At 39.3% G+C, this 16848-nt stretch overlaps 1 protein-coding gene across 2 annotated transcripts in view; it reads right to left on the bottom strand.

Annotated features, from left to right (window-relative positions):
- The window catches only part of KLHDC1 (kelch domain containing 1), a 1632092-nt gene that overhangs the window by 1000465 nt on the left and 614779 nt on the right, over positions 1-16848 (bottom strand). For both annotated transcript variants that reach the window (XM_044074282.1, XM_044074283.1), the window contains one exon: positions 10105-10223. In XM_044074282.1, coding sequence (XP_043930217.1) covers positions 10105-10223 — 119 coding nt within the window. The remainder of the gene's footprint in view (positions 1-10104; positions 10224-16848) is intronic.

Here is a 16848-nt window from a genome sequence, read left to right as displayed (position 1 = left end):
CAGTAAAAACGCTTTAGCTAAACACATCACTGAGTACCCTGGTCATAGTTTTCAATTTTTTGTTTTGGAACAGGTGCTACAAGACCTCAGTGTGGGACCATGGGGAGGATAAGTTAGAAGAAAGGGAACTGAGTTGGTAGTTCAGGTTAAATGCCACCAACCCTCCCTGGTCTCAGTGAAGGTGCATCTATAGCATGTGTCTTAAAACTTAAGTCTTATAAAGGTAGCTGATGTATTGTGTACTTTTCAACTAGCAATGCATTTTAAAAAATGTTTGAAATGATAAAGACTATCTCTGTTTTATGCTTGGCTTAATTCTGATTCTGTATTACAGCTCAGAAAAATCACCAATTTGCTCATGCAGCATCTCTGACAGAGCAGTCTGCAGGGAATCTTTAAAGTATGCCAACTCATTATACACTCCCAAAAAATATGTTCCCAATTACCTGTTTCTTTCCCATCAAACTCAATACTTGCTGTCTACCATAGGAAAAATTCGCTGGAGTCTACTTGGGGTATAAAAATACCCATGTGAGCATTTCCAAGCAAAAAACCTACATCTTTTAGATTTTGCTGCACATTTGGGAGATATACCTATATCCCCTCCATTATTTCTTTGTGAACTGCCTATCCAGTCTCTCTTCCCAATCCTTTCTACCCTCCCTATTTCTTTCTCTTTACCTATACGCTGATATCAATCCTTGATAGGGAAGACAATCACCAGCCTGCAGTCCAAATAAATTCTTGGCGTCTTCCCACTCTATTACCTTTCCCTCTCAAGTTATTTGTTTTCAATACCTTGGTTCATTTGCCAGTTTTCTCCAATAAATTCCAACCCCCTATTGTCTGTATCCCTAGTTACATTCATCCCTATCAGTAGAATCTCCTATCTCCATTCCTGTGTTAGCTTAATTCTTAGAATACTTTCTGCTACTTTATGAATATAATATTCTGTATGATTATTTTTATTCTCACTAAAGGTCTGCATCCAAAATCTCAGTCTCTCCTTGTTTCTTGAGCTTCCCCCATTTTGTCATCATCCTTTTCCACTATGAATTATAGTTTTCTGCTTGTGCTATGTACAGGAGCCTTAACCATGTTGCTCTGAAAATAACCCTTCAAATCAGGTAATCCGAATCTGCCCTGTTCTACTGGAAGAATCATCTTATCCCACTTGACTCTTGCTGTCTTCCCTTCCCAGATAAAATCCTTCAACTCTTTATTAATTACCATCCACAAATTTTCTGGTTGATAAAAATATGCCTGAACTGTGCATAAGACTGAAGGGACTAAAAACATTTTAACTGCTTGTATCTTACTATCGATATTCATATAACAGAGCTACCATTTTTCTCAGTTTTTGTATTATCTTTTGATTAGTCTCTTCCCATAGATCCATAGCTGCCACACTGGAATCATGTTTAGTCCATACTACTAAATACTTCGTTTTAGCATGTCTCCATAAATATGGATATTACTGGATATTGCTGAACCAATTTGTGTATGGGTCATAATTTACTGCTACTACCTTTGTTTTAGTTTCATTCATTTTGTTTCCCATGAAGATCTGAAACTGCATCAAAATGTTCCTCAACATTGTAATGTCCCTTTCTGTTTTTTTCAGATATAAAATTATATCATCTGCAAACAGAGACAGCTTTCCTTGACTAACATACCATTTATATCCTTGAATTTCTGAGTCCCTTATTTTCTTTGCCAATGATTCTAAACATAATATAAATAACAAAGTGGAAAGAGGACACCCCTACCTGGTTCCTCTGCTCAAGCAGAAATCATCTGAGAGGACCCCACCCACTTTAACTTTTGCCTCTGATCCCTCATATATCCTCCTAATCAACCTTGTAATTTTATCAGGGGAAAGCAAATGCTTCTATTTCCCCATTTCTCTGCTCATAAAGTCCCAGCTTACTCTCACAAATGCTTTCTCTGCATCAAGACCCACCAACAACAGCGGTACTTTCTTACATTCTGCTTCCCTCTGGATCATCAGTTTTCTGTTAATGTTATCAAATGTTTGCCTTCCCTCCACAAAACCACACTGATCCATATTTACTGATTTCTGCATCACTTTTCCTATTCTTTTAGCCATTATAGACAAACTTTTTATAATGATGGTTTAGTCTTGAAATGGTCCTGTATGGAGCTGGATCTAATGGATCTTTACCCTCTCTATGTATTACAGCTACCACCACTTTCTTCCAGGATGTTGGTACTTCTCCTCTTAAAATACTGTTAAACAAAATATTCCAGATCTTTATCAGTTTTTTCTCTCCTAGCTTCCAAACTTCCAGAGGAATACCACCTATTCCTGAGGACTTTCCCGTAGACTGGTGATACATCACCATTTTTACCTCATCTCCTCTTGTCCTAATTGTTAGTAATTCAGCCTCATCTACCTCTAAACTTGGCATACTTAATTCTTCCATAAACATTTCCATTTGTACCTTTTCTTCATTTCCATATTTTCTCAGCTTTATACATACTTTCATAGAATTTCCGAAATATTACTAATACCTCTATAGGACCACTTGTTAACTTCCTAGTTATAGGTTCCCTAAGCTTGGTGACAACCCTTTCTACACTCTGTTGCCTAAACCATTGTGCTTAACAACAGTCTTTCTAAACTCATATATATTATCAAGGTAATCCCTTATTCTCTGTCTAGTATTCTGCAGTTGCTCTTATTCTGTGAGATTCCCCTTATCCTGCAATACTTTAACATCTGTCAGTCCCTCTTAATAATTCTTGTTACTTCTTAACCATATCTCCCTTATTTCCACCCTATTTTTAAACTCCATTTTAATTTTATCCCAATCTTTAGCTATATTTTCAGAAGAAATTTCTATCTTCTCCAATAGCTCGTGAATAATTTTCAGTATTCATTCCTTAAATTCTTCTCTTCAACAGACAGGTGGGAAAGCACCAGTGTTTCATTTTTATCCCATTACCCTGATTTTTTATTTTAGTTATTACTGGCACATGATCTGAAATAGTTATTGGGTGTATATCAAAACCTTCAATTAAATGCACATGTTTATGTGAAATGTAAATTCTGCTCAGCCTATCCCAGTTTTTGCATCTTGGGGAATAAAAAGTAAATTCACTGCAAACTTCTATTATTGAATTCCCATCTTCCATACCAAATAATTTCATAAACTTCTTCAAAAGTCTACCCTCTTTTGTTATACTTTCCCTTCTGGGCTCCTCAGACACATCTTCACTGCTGCAAATCAAATTCCAGGCCCACCTATAAGTAATATTCCTTGTGAAAGTTGATTATTTCTCCCAGAATTTTCTTTAGCTCCAGTATAGCAGTTTTAGGTGGGCTATAAATATATGCCAGTGTAATCCTCCCTGCCAGTAGCCCCTTAGTACTACAAGTCTACCATTATTATATTTTTATCCTTTTCTATCACTATTCAAGCTCCTCTTGCAATTAATATAAGTACTCCTGTTTTAATTTGTACCAGGTATTCCACTGAATAACCATTCTGAAAACCTTTATCAAATTCACACGTTCAGTTCTTTCCAAGTGTCTCTTGCAGCATATCAATTTGCACTCTACATTTTTTAATATAGTTCACTCTTCTTTCTTTTTTGTATTTATCTGTGAGACCACTGACATTTAAAGACATTACAGAAAACATCACTATATTAAAGAGTTATTATACCCACCTTTTATCTATAACAGCATTTTTGTTAAATGTCTAGTTCCAGCTTTTGTGTTATATGCACACACTGTTTGGCAGGTTGGACTTTTACACAGTTGTTTATTGTCATACCCATTTGAGCCTATGTTACATCTTACATAACTTTTTGTTTTATTGAAAGATCTCTAACAATAAAACAACACACCCTCAATACCCCTATTAAACATATTAACTTAATACTAACACAGAAAACTATGTACATCTTCAAATACTGAAGTTTTACCCTCCTAATAGGAACAAATGTCCCAAACTGACAGACTTGAGTTAACCTAAGAGAAAGGTTATCCCTTCTAAGATGCATGGTGCAGCCTGTGCTTCTACTAAGTGTTGTCTGGTTTTGTCTGATCTTTATAGCTCTCCCAGCTGAGAAAATACCAGAATGCTTTCAGAGAACATTATCTCCTAGCCAATTTCTCTTTATAAGATTACAGCCAATTTCATTTTATCAGATTGTCTCCGTTGAGATATGAGGATCAGATACAGAATTGCTACTAAACATACATTTATTTGCTAGAAAAAAGCCTTATAATACTCAATATTCTTTTTCATTTACTTACTTTCTCTTAGAACTTGATACTAGATCAAAGTAAGGGCCTTAATCTAGTCATTCCTCATACAAGAATGAGAAAATGAACTATAATTTTTCTTTTATCATGCTCTTTGAAACAGACTTTTTTTTACATTATAATGCCAACAATACTTAAAACTGAACAAGGAGAAACAGATAAGAAAGGAGAGAGAGAAACAGGAGCATCTGTTTACAACAATATGCCCATTACACTTAAAAATAACTGAACAAAACATTATAGAATACAGAGAAAATCATACACTATAAAAATAGTACTATTAAGAAAAAAAATTGTTTTACCTACAGTTTGCTTTCTCCCTCCTCTTCCCCTCCCCCAAGTATGTTTCCGAACATTAATGACATGAAGTCGGGTAAATGCTTCAGAGTCGCCCACAAGTCCAACAAAGTCGAAAAAGTCCAATATTTCCACACTTTCTTCTTCTGTCATATTTCACAAATATAATTATTGCTTTGTAATTATACATTTGTCGATTTTGATGTTACTGGTTTTAATCGTGTTCATCTCCATCTCCTGTCTCTTATTCATTTCCAAATTACTCTTGATTCTTCTAGTCAACTCTTATGCTGCCCTCCTTCTCTCCAGCATTTTCCATTGAAACATTGGAAGATACTTCACTGGCACAGTCTCTCTGTGGTATTTATTACTAGAAGAACAAGGAGCAGAATCTCCTTCTGCTTCACAGCTCACTTTTTGTTGGACAAATTTTGTATTTCCTCCTTAGCATGTACTTTATCAAAAATGTTTGTGTCCCTACAGAGAAGAAGATTTCTGAAGATAGCTGGGTACAGCAGTTTGAATCTCATGCCTGCTTCTCAAAATTCCCTGAATAGTGGAATAAATGTACTCTTCTTCTGCCTGGTATACAATGAGTACTCATTCGCCACAAAACACTCTGCTGTCTCCCACTTTTAGTACTTTGTCCTTCTGCCACAGTTTTGTCAGAACCAACTGCTTCTACTGGTAGGATTGCATCTTTACTATTAAAGGTCTAGGTTGCTTTCTCATAGCCAGGTTTGGAGCACACATATGATGTGCCCTTTCAACCTATCAACTCCTGCTATGGAGTACCAGTCCAGTTGCTTATCTGTGCTTTCATAAAATTAATACAGTCTATTCCTTCCAGCTTATCTGGTACAGCTGAAATCTCAGGTTTTCCCTACATGGTCTGTCCTCTAATTCTATTAATTTTTTTAAAATATCTCTTCTAGAGCAGTCTCATATTCAGCCAACATTTTCTTCATTTCAACCTCTGATTTTTGAAGTTTTATCACCTCATCTGAACATCTGTTTAAAGTCTCTTCTATTTTTCTAGCCTTTTGTTGTTTGAGTTGATATACTCCATCAGTGTTTTGTTTATTTTAACTAGGTCTGTATGCAGTTGTCTTATACTTTCCTCTAGGTTACTGGAAGTCATGTCTGGAGGTTGTATTGCTTTTGCTTAGATGCAGAACTTTTCCCAGTCAGTGTTTTTCCTCACCTTTTGCAGCAGATTTTCTTTCAGGTCATCTGTATTTTTCCTGCCATCCAGGCAGTGCACTTACTAGCCATTTGCTGAAATTCACCCAGAAACACAAAAGTCTACTGGTCTTCTCTGCTGAGTTTCTGTTTTCACACTGGGATATCTAAAATTAAGCTATTACTCAATGTGCAGCTATCTTGGAAGTCGTGCAGAATACAGACAGCGACAATGTTGGCCTCTCTTCCACCGCCAAAAGTTTTGTCATTCACAGCCTTCTCTCAGACTCTTCTTCATTGGACTCAATATTCCTCCTAGTATTGACACATAAACATACACTTCACCTTCTCAAGTCTGCATGACTTACCTCAGAACATGGTGGCTCACCTTCTGAGTTAGGCAAGTTTATAACTAATTGTTTGGAGCATACATAAATTAAGCCAGACCTGCATGTCTATGAATCACTATATTTTTCCTGTGGCATTAGTAGTATCAGAAGATACAGAATACTGTCAATGCTAATCTTTCACACCTGTTAGCCACCAGCTTAAGCTGGACAACTCAATGGATACTCAAGTTGCATTCTTTCACAAGGTGCCACACTGTAGAAATCATACAGACATGCGTCTAGGGCAACCATCTTCTTCCTTCACAAAGTGACTCCATTTTCAGAGGAAGAGAATGGCAGCTTCTGCCAGTATATACTGGAAAGTTTCTACATTATGAACAGCAAACTGATGCCTTACTTCCTCCCCAGCTGTTTTAGATGCATCTACTTCACCCCTGTCAAGATGAATTTGAGGAAGTGGATGCCTGATACGACCTGGCTGAAGAGCTGTCTTCCGTCACAGGCATCACCGGTTTAGAAGAACAGTGCATGCATTGGCTTGATGACCTGTGACTCAAGAACTATGATGAGTTCCATGAATGGAAACAGTTCAAGCAGGAATGTCCTTAATGGTCAAGTTTTTTTTTTTTTTTTCGCCTTGCTTTTATATTTTATGTTCTTTTTTTACTTTCTTATAGGCTTGGGCCTCCTGTTGCTACTGCCAAATAATTATCAACTCATCCTAGGAATTAAGTCAACTACTGCAAGATCTTCTTATGTCATGTGGAGGTGGAGACAGCACTACATGTGACATGCTTGTATGTTTTGAGTGAGTTTCTGCAGGGCCCTGATCTGAGATGAGCTCATACCTCTCAACCTTTTAAAACAAGAAATCTGACAGTCATAAATAAAAGTGGGACAAAGGCCCAAAAGTAGGGACAATGTTTAAAAATTGCTCTTACAAACTTAGGAAGTTGACAGAATAACAGGTTTTGCATCAGCAAGAATTTTCTGAAGGATACAAAGTCTGAAACTCAAATGTCTGTCATTATTTTCTAACTTCAGTCTTTAATGATTTACCACTAATTGCCAGAATACCATAATTTTATGAAAAACAGACCGAAAATATGAGGCCAAAGTTTGGACCTTCTGTGAAAATCTGTACAGTTGAGAGGTATGGGTGAGGTTACACTGTACTATGACACAGTAACTACACATTTTCTGGTGTACCTCCATGTATATCTGTGTTTTATTAAGTTTACATATCTCAACAGACGTGCAACATTCACACAGATTTTTGTTATCTTTTTGCATTTTTTTAGCCCCAAATAACAGATGACCACTGGACCTTTTCTCGGTCAACTGGTCTATTCATTCCCCATCACCAGGATGGCAGTTAACCAAGAAAGGGTTGTCACCAAGGTAGTCATCAAAGGTGATCCAGGCATCCTGTGTTTTTTTTTTTTTAAACCTAACACCTGTCTACTGTTCGCTCACATCCAAGGGAATAGCACTCAATGGGATTCTGCAAGGCGTGTGATATGATCATTTGGTTGTGAAAGCCTTGTAGACAAGCACCACTGCAAGATCCCTGGTCAGCACTGGAGATTCTACTGCAGTGAGAGAGCTTACGAGGACATGCACCCCGTCCAGAGGCAAACAGGCTTAAACAGCACCAATTCTCTCACACTACCTCTAATAGGTGCCCAACATGCAAGTCAAACTTAGGTCGCTCAAGCCATACTCACAAAACAGTTGGCACAGGGACACCCAGTTGCCTGCTTCCTGTCACGCAGCTAATGAGAAATAATTATGGGATTGTGTATGCTGTTTTAACCACTCTCCTTAGAGTTATCATGGTTCCATGATACACCCCTTTCTCATTAAGCATGAGCAGAACATGATGGAAATAATGTTGCCTTCTGCAGGAGGCAGATGAGGTTTACAGCTAGTCATGGTCAATTCCTATATAAGGGCTGATATATGTCAATATTCTTCATTCCATTATCAGGACACATTCAGTTATGATTATCTTTCTGTTATGTCTCCTCACTGCAGGTCCAGACAACAAATTTGACCACAAGCACCTTTACTATATCTTATCCCAGCCATGGTTGTGGCCAAGACTCTGGAGGGCAATAGTGTTGGAAGTGCCTCACCAGAGGAGGGACTGAGGCTGCTTAGTGTCTGATAGCCTGCCCGTGTGGCCTAAGGTGGCCCAATTACACCAGGTGTAAGTGGTGAAGGCTGTGTTAACCATGAGCAAAGGACAGATGTATGTCCCATGTAGAGAGCCTCCAAGAGCAAATAGCAGATCTGCAAAAACAGCCACCCTATAACCATCGAGACACCAGAGCATGTGGCCCTCAGCAGCAGCCCATATGGCCCTTAGCACCAGCTTCCCTGATGCCATCACATGGTTATGGCCCTGTAATGTCCCTCTGAGCCTGAGCAGGGGTGATACAGCAGCTTTTCATATTGCATTCTGTCCCTAGTCATGTGTGCTCACTTCCTCTTGGGTCCTATTTTATACTTTTATGCATGACTCAACCTTCCCAATCACTATTTGTTTACTCTCTCTCTTTGTATCAGTCCTTCCAATGTTTCCCTATCATGCTATATGCTCTTCCACCCCAGTTTGTGCAAATCTTTTCTCTGCATGTCCTCATGTGTTATCCTAACCCTCTTTCCTATGACCATGCTTTCCCTTTCACCCTTCCCCTAATTTCCTCTTTAAAGACAAATGAAAAAAGGGGGAGCCTATCCAGCTAAAAAATATTTCTGTCTTTCCCCCATATTATGTAGACTCCTATGCATAATCTTCACATTTTCCTACTTTCCTGTACATCCCTTACATTTGCTTTTATGAATCCAGCAGAAATCCACATATATGAACATCACAGCAGTGCAGCTGCAAACAATACTTTGCAGTCTGTGGACTATTAAACTTCCACGTAAATATTATTGTGATAGCAAGGGTGTTATCTATGTTGGGAAGTGTCAGAAATGTGAAGGGTTTTACATCAGAAAGACAAAAAGAGCTTTTAGAGAAAGGATATATCAACATCAATACAGTATTAATAAGAGGGATGAAAAGAATGCTTTATTCAAACATATAAAAAATAATGCGACCCATTATTTTAAATATATTATAATTGGCCATGTGGATTTGGGACCCAGGGGTGGACCCTCAGATGAATTTTTAGAATGTAAAGAACTGAAGTGGCAGCTTAAATGTCAAGCTACGGTGTTCCCTGTGTTAAATGATGTAATATCTATTAGTAGTTTCTTGAAGTTGAAAGCCATGTTTATTCTTTAAAGTTCATCTTTTGTTGCTGGTTACATTTATATATTCTTACATATTTCTTTATATATTTTATATGTTATTAATTTAAGTTTACGCAAATTTCAAGTTATACAGTTTTTGAAAAGACATAGTGGAGAATTTTATTTATTAGTTTCTGGTTGGTAATGTCATTAATTGGTCACATGTTTGAAGGGAGTGTGTGTGTGTGTGTGTGTGTGTGTGTGTGTGTGTGTGTGTGTGTGTATGTGTGTGTGTGTGTATATATATATATATATATATATATATATATATATATATATATATATATATGTGTGGAAAGATTTTACAGTTGTCATTCTGAAGACGTCTTTAATACCTGGACGAAAGTGCTTAATTTCTAGATAATAAAGACTGTCCCGCTTCATGACCTTGTGCCCTATATACATAAGTATGATTAGGTAAGCACATGATTCCTATTTCTTGGTAGCAAGAACAAGTAAAAATTCTCACAAATATGCAAAATGACTCATGCTCTGACAAAATATTAGTTGATAAAGCTATAAAACATCTTCAGTGTGGTTTAGATACTTCTAATTTAGATACTTCTAATCTAAACACTACAAAACTGGTCTCCATTGACATTCTTAATTCATGACAGAAATCATGCAGTCAAAAAAAAGTGTAGTATGGCCAAAACTAAATTATACTCTTACCTCTCTTTATATACCCAACAAGCAAGTTTGTCTCGTGGTGTAGGAGGCTGTCCTTTAAAATTCTTTATTTTCTTCCAAGTGTAAGTGTTTCTCCTTGTGGTCAAATTAACACAATACAGCTTTAAACAAAATAGAAGAAAAACAGATTTTCATTATTATTTAAAAATATAAAACATTCTTATATATAAATAACCTACTTTATGTAATGACTGACTACTAATACTAACTTTTGTTAATGGCAATATGGCAGTAGATACATAAGGTTAACATCTTTCCACTGTGCAGTGATACTGTAAGAACGTGTTGCCCTAGCAAAAAAAAAAAAAAAAAAAAGTGGGGGTGGGGCATGAACAATTTGTCTATGGAAATCAGTTGTTTTGCCTACATAATACAAATAACTAACCACTAGTTAACCATGTTTTCAAGTATTACTGCAGATTTTAAAGTCTGCAACACAAAACATTGAGAACTCATGATTAACAATCATGTCAACACTAATCTGTAATAATGGCAACAACAAAAGTAAAAACTTGCAGCAAAAGTATAAAAGAATTACCCCCATCCATGCTATATACATATATATATATATATATATATATATATATATATATATATATATATATATATAAGATGTGTGTGTGTGTATACACACACACACACACACACACACACACACATATATATATATATATATATACATATATATATATATATATATATATATATATATATAAAACTCGAAGTTCATTTATTACAGAGTAAGAGGAAATTCTCAAACACTACAATTTCAAAATTAGTATATAATGAAATGGTCACAATTTTATATTTGCAATTCTCATTGTTGAATATTTATACTAAGATCAGCGCTGCTCCATTATCTTGCATTTGTAGTGCTATACTGTAATCTGATCCCACCTGTACAAGCTGCTGGATGCAACAGCAAAACTGAAATGGAAAAACTAAACAATCAAACCTCATATCAAATATGCAAAAAGAGTTTGCAAATACTGAAGCTTAGCTTGCACTGGAGATGAACTGCAAAGAAAAGAAATTATTGTCTTACCCTAACATTCCATCTGTGTTATCAGTTTTCACTAATCCTTAATTTTGGGGTCAGTTCCAAGCCTCGGAACTGTTTACTTCAGCTCGCACCTTCCAAACTCTCGAGCCAGGCTCTACCTATAATGCTCCTCTCTAAATCACCTCAGATCGAGTTTGCCTAAATTAGTGGCAGACAGATAGTAAATAGCAATAAAGAAAAAAGAGACCAGATCTGTGTCCTTATTATGAAGCCAGTCTCAGAAACATTCAATCCACTTAGAGTCCCAGGCCAGGAGAAGGAGGGAGGAATGTCAAGGATTAGTGAAGATCGACAACACAGATGAAACATGGTAAAACATGACTTCTTTATTTGATGTTGTCAATCTTCACATAATCTTTGACTGTGGGACAGAGTCCCTAGCTACCTGTGTCTTGGGAAGTCTCACGGAAGAACATTCTTAACCACCATCGAACCGAATTATGCACATCCCAGAGACCTGATCCAATTTGTAATCAGTGATAAAAGTATGAGGAGAAGACCATGCGGCTGCTGCACAAATGTCAGCTAAAGAAGCTCTGGCATGAAAAACTGCAGAAGCTGCTATAGCTCTAGTTGAGTCGGCTTTCACAGGGCATGGAGGGTGAAGTTCCTTTGAATGATAGATAAATGTGATACAATCTCTGAGCCATTTAGCTAAGGTAACTTTGGAAACTGGGTTACCTAAGGAAAGTGAGGAAAAGGCAACAAAAAGTTGGTCAGATTTTCTGAAATCCTTTGTTCTGTGAAGATAAAAATGGAATTGTCTATGAACGTCTAATAAATGCAGACAATAATCGCCTTTATTGGAGAAGTTAGGGAAAAAGGCTGGTAGGTGCAATGTTTGATTGATATTAGATTCTGAAACTACCATTGGCAAGAAAGAAGGCTTAGTCCTGATGGAAACCCTGTCTTTGAGAAATATTATAGGTTCATAGGTTCATAGGTTCATACTAGGCTATCTGCCCGAGGGCATTTACAAGCCTAGCCCATAGTTTTGTGGCTTACGCCACCCCTTTAGTATGGGGAACTATACCCATTATTTTGCTGTGCCTCTGTTGAGCAGTGACACTGAGGTAATCCCTGGGGTATATCTGCGATCTCCCATCCATTGGTCAAGATTTCTCTTGAACAAGGCCAGCGAGGTGCTCTGCCTCACATATACCGGGATTTTATTCCACAGCATAGGGAGTCTTTGGGTGATGAATCTATCCCTCCAGCACGTCCTATTAATAGCCGTGTCGAGGTTTAAGTCTCCGCCCTTGTGGCTCTGACGGATCTAGATTTTTGAGGTGAAGCATATTCATCAAATCTGGGTTTGACATGGCCTTGTATGTTAGGCAAAGGTCACCTCTGAGCAAGCGGTAGCGACTGAATAGAGCTGGAGTTCTTTCAGTCGGGCAGCATAGGACAGATGTTTGAGACCCTTTATCCTTTTGGTGAGGAACTTTTGTGGCCTCTCCAGCTGCTGCAAGTGTCGGGTCAGATACATTCCGAATGGGGCATTGTACTCAATCATTGGTCTGATGAGTGATGAGTATAGGGAGACTATGACCTCCCTTGATCTAGATGAGAATCCCTTCATGATAAGGTGGGCAATGTAGAAGGTCTTCCTAACTACTTTAGCTACATGGGTGTCGAATGACAGACTACTATCAACCTGGGTCCCCAGGTCCCTGATAACTTCTTCTGTACTCAGTGGATTGCCACCTATTTGGTAGCTAGGGGTAACCTTGTTTTTCCCGAAGGGTATGACTATGCATTTTTGGCATTTAACTTTAGGCCATGGCTCTGGCACCAGTTATCCGTTCTGTGAGACCCTTCTGAAGGATATCTGTGTCAGATGTGTTTTCTACTATGGCCCAGTTTGCAGTCGTCTGCAAACTTTGTCAGCCATAACCCTCCTGTGTTTGCTTGTACTTGGAAAAGTAGATGCCAAACAAGAGTGGGCCCAGGACTGAGCCCTGTGGTACACCACTTGTGACAGGCTTTGAGTCTGACATGGCGCCAGCAACTCTGACCCTGTGGGTTCTGTCACTCAGCCAGTTTGCAACCCATCTTGTGATGTATGGGTTAACATTTAAGCTGATGAGTTTTTCAATGATACCCGAGTGGGGTATTGTATCAAAGGCCTTCGCCAGATCGAGGTAGGCTGTATGGACTGCCTTTCCTCATCAATGGCTTTGGTGACTGTTTCAAAAGTCAACCAAGTTTAGAAGGCATGATCTGCCTTTGACAAAGCCAAACTGGGATGGATCCAAAGTCTGCAAATTCCCTATGTCTTTATTTATGAGGTCCATTATGATCCTCTCCATGGCTTTGCAGATAAGGCTTGTCAAGCTAATGGGTCGGTAATTTCCAGGGTCGGTGGAGGCACCGCCTTTGTGAAGTGGGACCACAGTTGCAGTGCGCCACTCCTGAATGCGTATCCAGAGGTAAGACTATGATTAAACAGCTGTCCTAGCTGTGGGTTTAATTCCTCGTTGAGTTCGTGGAGCACACAGCCGGGGACACCATCAGGTCCCATGGATGCTGTGTTTTTTGCTTTGGAGAGAGCAGTTCTCACTTGGGCGTTGGAGATGTTTGGGGGGCTGCAATCGCTTGGTATAGATATCTCTCCTTTTGGGGGGGAGGGGGGGGAAGGGGGTTTGCAGGACAAGGCTTGAATTTCCAATACTCTTCTTGCAGAAGATAGCTACTAAAAATAATGTTTTCCAAGCCAGAAATTTTAAGTCACAAGTAGCTGATGGTTCAAAAGGGGAAAGAGTAAGAGACTGTAGACCTGGGGGTAAATTCCATACAGCAATGGGCTCTTTAAATGGATGCTTTAGCATCAGGATTCCCTTCAAAAAGGTTTTACAAAGTTTATGTGACATAAATGAAGAACCATCGAAACCAGTGTGGAAATTAGATATTTCAGCTAGATGGACCCAAATGGTAGAGGCTGAAGAGCCAGATTGATAAAGACCAGCCAGAAAATCCAATACGTTATGCAGGGGACTGTAAAAGGGTCCAGATCATTGTTAAGAGCCCATCTAGCAAATGTTTACCATTTACTCTGGTACAGTTTCCTAGTAGTAGGTTTGTGAGGGGCCAAAATGATTAGACGGATGAGAAAGGAAAGGAAAGAATTCCTGGCAATCATGGGAACTGGAGAAGCCACGCAGTGAGACCCTTGAGATGTTAGAGATTTGGCTGAACCATTCCTTCTGGATGAGATAACAGATCTGGAGCTAGGTCCAGAATCCAAGGTTTCCAAAGTAGGTGAGACCAAATGAAGGGAAATCAAACTTGTTGAGGCCAGAATGGAGTAATGAGGATTGTGTTCTTCGATCTCTTGGCTTTCTTTAGAAACTGAGATATCAGAGGAGTTGGGGGAAAGGCGTACAGGAGACTGCGGGGGCCAATTGTGGAGAAATGCATCTCTGGGTGACTCCCCTGGAGGGGGGATCAGGGCGAAGTAACTGCTGCACTTGTTGTTTAGAGGGGACACAAACAGATCACAACAAGGTTGTCCCCAGTGACGGAAGATCTTGTCCATCACCACAAGATTGAGAGACCACTCGTGAGGCATCAGAATAGTTCTGCTCAGCTTGTCCACTATCACGCTGGAGCTCCCCAGAATATGTGTTGTCATTAGAAAGCGGTTGGAAGACATCACCCATTGCTAAACTCTGAGGGCTTCTCAACAAAGTGGGTAGGATTTGGTTCCTCCTTGTTTGTTGATGTACCAGACTACCGACATGTTGTCCATCTGAACTGCCACTGTTCCTAGGGGAAGGGCATCTTGAAATGCTTGCAACGCAAAGAGCTCTACCCTCATCTCTAGAACACTGATGTGCAAATTGGCCTACAGGTGGGATCAAGTGCCTTGGACTCTCCTCCCCAGATAATGCCCCCCCCCCCACCCTATCTGTGAAGTATCCAGGATCACTATGGCTTGGAGTTGTGGAAGGATGAAAGGGCGGCCCAAAAGGATCTCAATGGAATGGAGCCACCATGACAGGTTTTGTTTGCAGTGATTGGTGATCACAATGTGATGCAACATTGGCTGATTCATTAATGACCACTGGGAGGTCAGAAGCCATTGGAGATTCTGCATGTGATATCTGGCCAAGGGAACTATAGTAATAGAGGCTGCCATTGAGCCTAGCACCTGTAGGAAGAGTCTGGCTGGAACACTTCTGTTCTGAATAATATGGTTTACTTGTGATCTGATATTTTGGAGCCTTCCTGCTGGGAGTGAAGCAATTCCTGAAACCATATTTAACAGAGCTCTGATAAATTCCAGCTGTTGTGTAGGTTGCAAATTTGACTTTTTGTAATTTATTGTAATGCCTAAAGAACTGCAAAGATGCAGGGTGCAATCTCTTATCCACTCTAGTTGATGCATGGTGGTAGCAGCAAGGAGCCAGTCATCAAGATAAGGAAAAACTAAAAATCCCTGCAGCCTGAGATGAGCTGCTACCACTGCCATGCATTTGGTAAATACACTGGGGGCTGTGGTAAGACCAAAGGGCACTGCTCTGAACTGGAAATGGATGACTCCCAGCCAGAAGTGCAGGAATCCCCTGGAGTGTTTCTCCATTTTTATATGGTAATACTCATCCTGAAGATCTATACAGCACATCTTTTTCCAAGAATGGAAGTATTGACTGTACCGACACCATCCAGAACTTGGTTTGCTGAACTGTCTTGTTGAATTGGCTGAGATCCAAAATTTGTCTCCAGTCCCGTCTTTTCGGGCTGTAAAAAGAATCTTGAGTAAAACCCGGATACTCTTTGGTTTGGTGGGACTTTTTGGATGACTTTTTTTTTCAAGCAGTTTATGCATTTCTATGACTGCTGCTTCCCTGTGACTGGGTGGAACATTTGGGAGCATAGCTCTCAACCTTCCATCTCCAAAATGAGGCACACCAGCCCTCATAATGTGGAACAAATGGGCAAAATGTGGAACACATGCTAATGGCTTACTAACAACTTCAACTAGGAAGGCCATAGGATGGTTAAATATGTTGGTTTTACTTATAAAGAAGATATTTTAATGAATTAATATGATTTATTTCTATTTACCATGGATTTCACTTAAAAAAAATTCCTAACACTAAATGTGTGACAGAGTCTTTCAATGTGGAACACTAAGGAACTTTGAGGAACATGAACTTTTTAAGACTCCAAATGAGGTACGTTTCTCGTAATGAGGTACACTTGAGAGGTATGTCTGGGAGTCTTTTTTATGTTTTTGGAATTGAGGAAAGGGGAATAATGTAACCTCTGGAAATATTTCCCTTCACCCATTTGTCCGATGTTATCTGTACACAGGCAGATTGGTGCTAGGATAATCTTCCCCCCCAACTGCCTCTAGAGAAAGGCAATTGGGCCTCTGTTCAGGAGTGCTAGTAGGAGTTACCAGGTAAAGAATCTCTGGACCCCTGGTTCTGCGGGCCAGCTCTGCCTCTAGGATGGCATCTTCCATTGCTACTTCCCCCTCTGTCCCGGTGAAGGTCCTTGCCACTTGAGTCCTGGAAAGTCCCTTGGGACTTTTTGAACCATAGCCTCCCACTTCTCTGGTTCCTGCAGTAGGGTCGTTGAATGGAGAAGCATATGCCCAAGGCAGAAAGAGCCATTCCATCTTTCTTACATCTGGCCAGTGTGTCTTTTACTTT

The sequence above is a fragment of the Protopterus annectens genome, chromosome 6.part0 (assembly GCF_019279795.1).
Source record: "Protopterus annectens isolate FY-2018-M chromosome 6.part0, PAN1.0, whole genome shotgun sequence".
Lineage (NCBI taxonomy): Eukaryota > Metazoa > Chordata > Ceratodontiformes > Protopteridae > Protopterus > Protopterus annectens.
The sequence above is the reverse complement of the archived record's forward strand: the minus strand, read 5'-3'. Positions and strand labels throughout refer to the sequence as shown.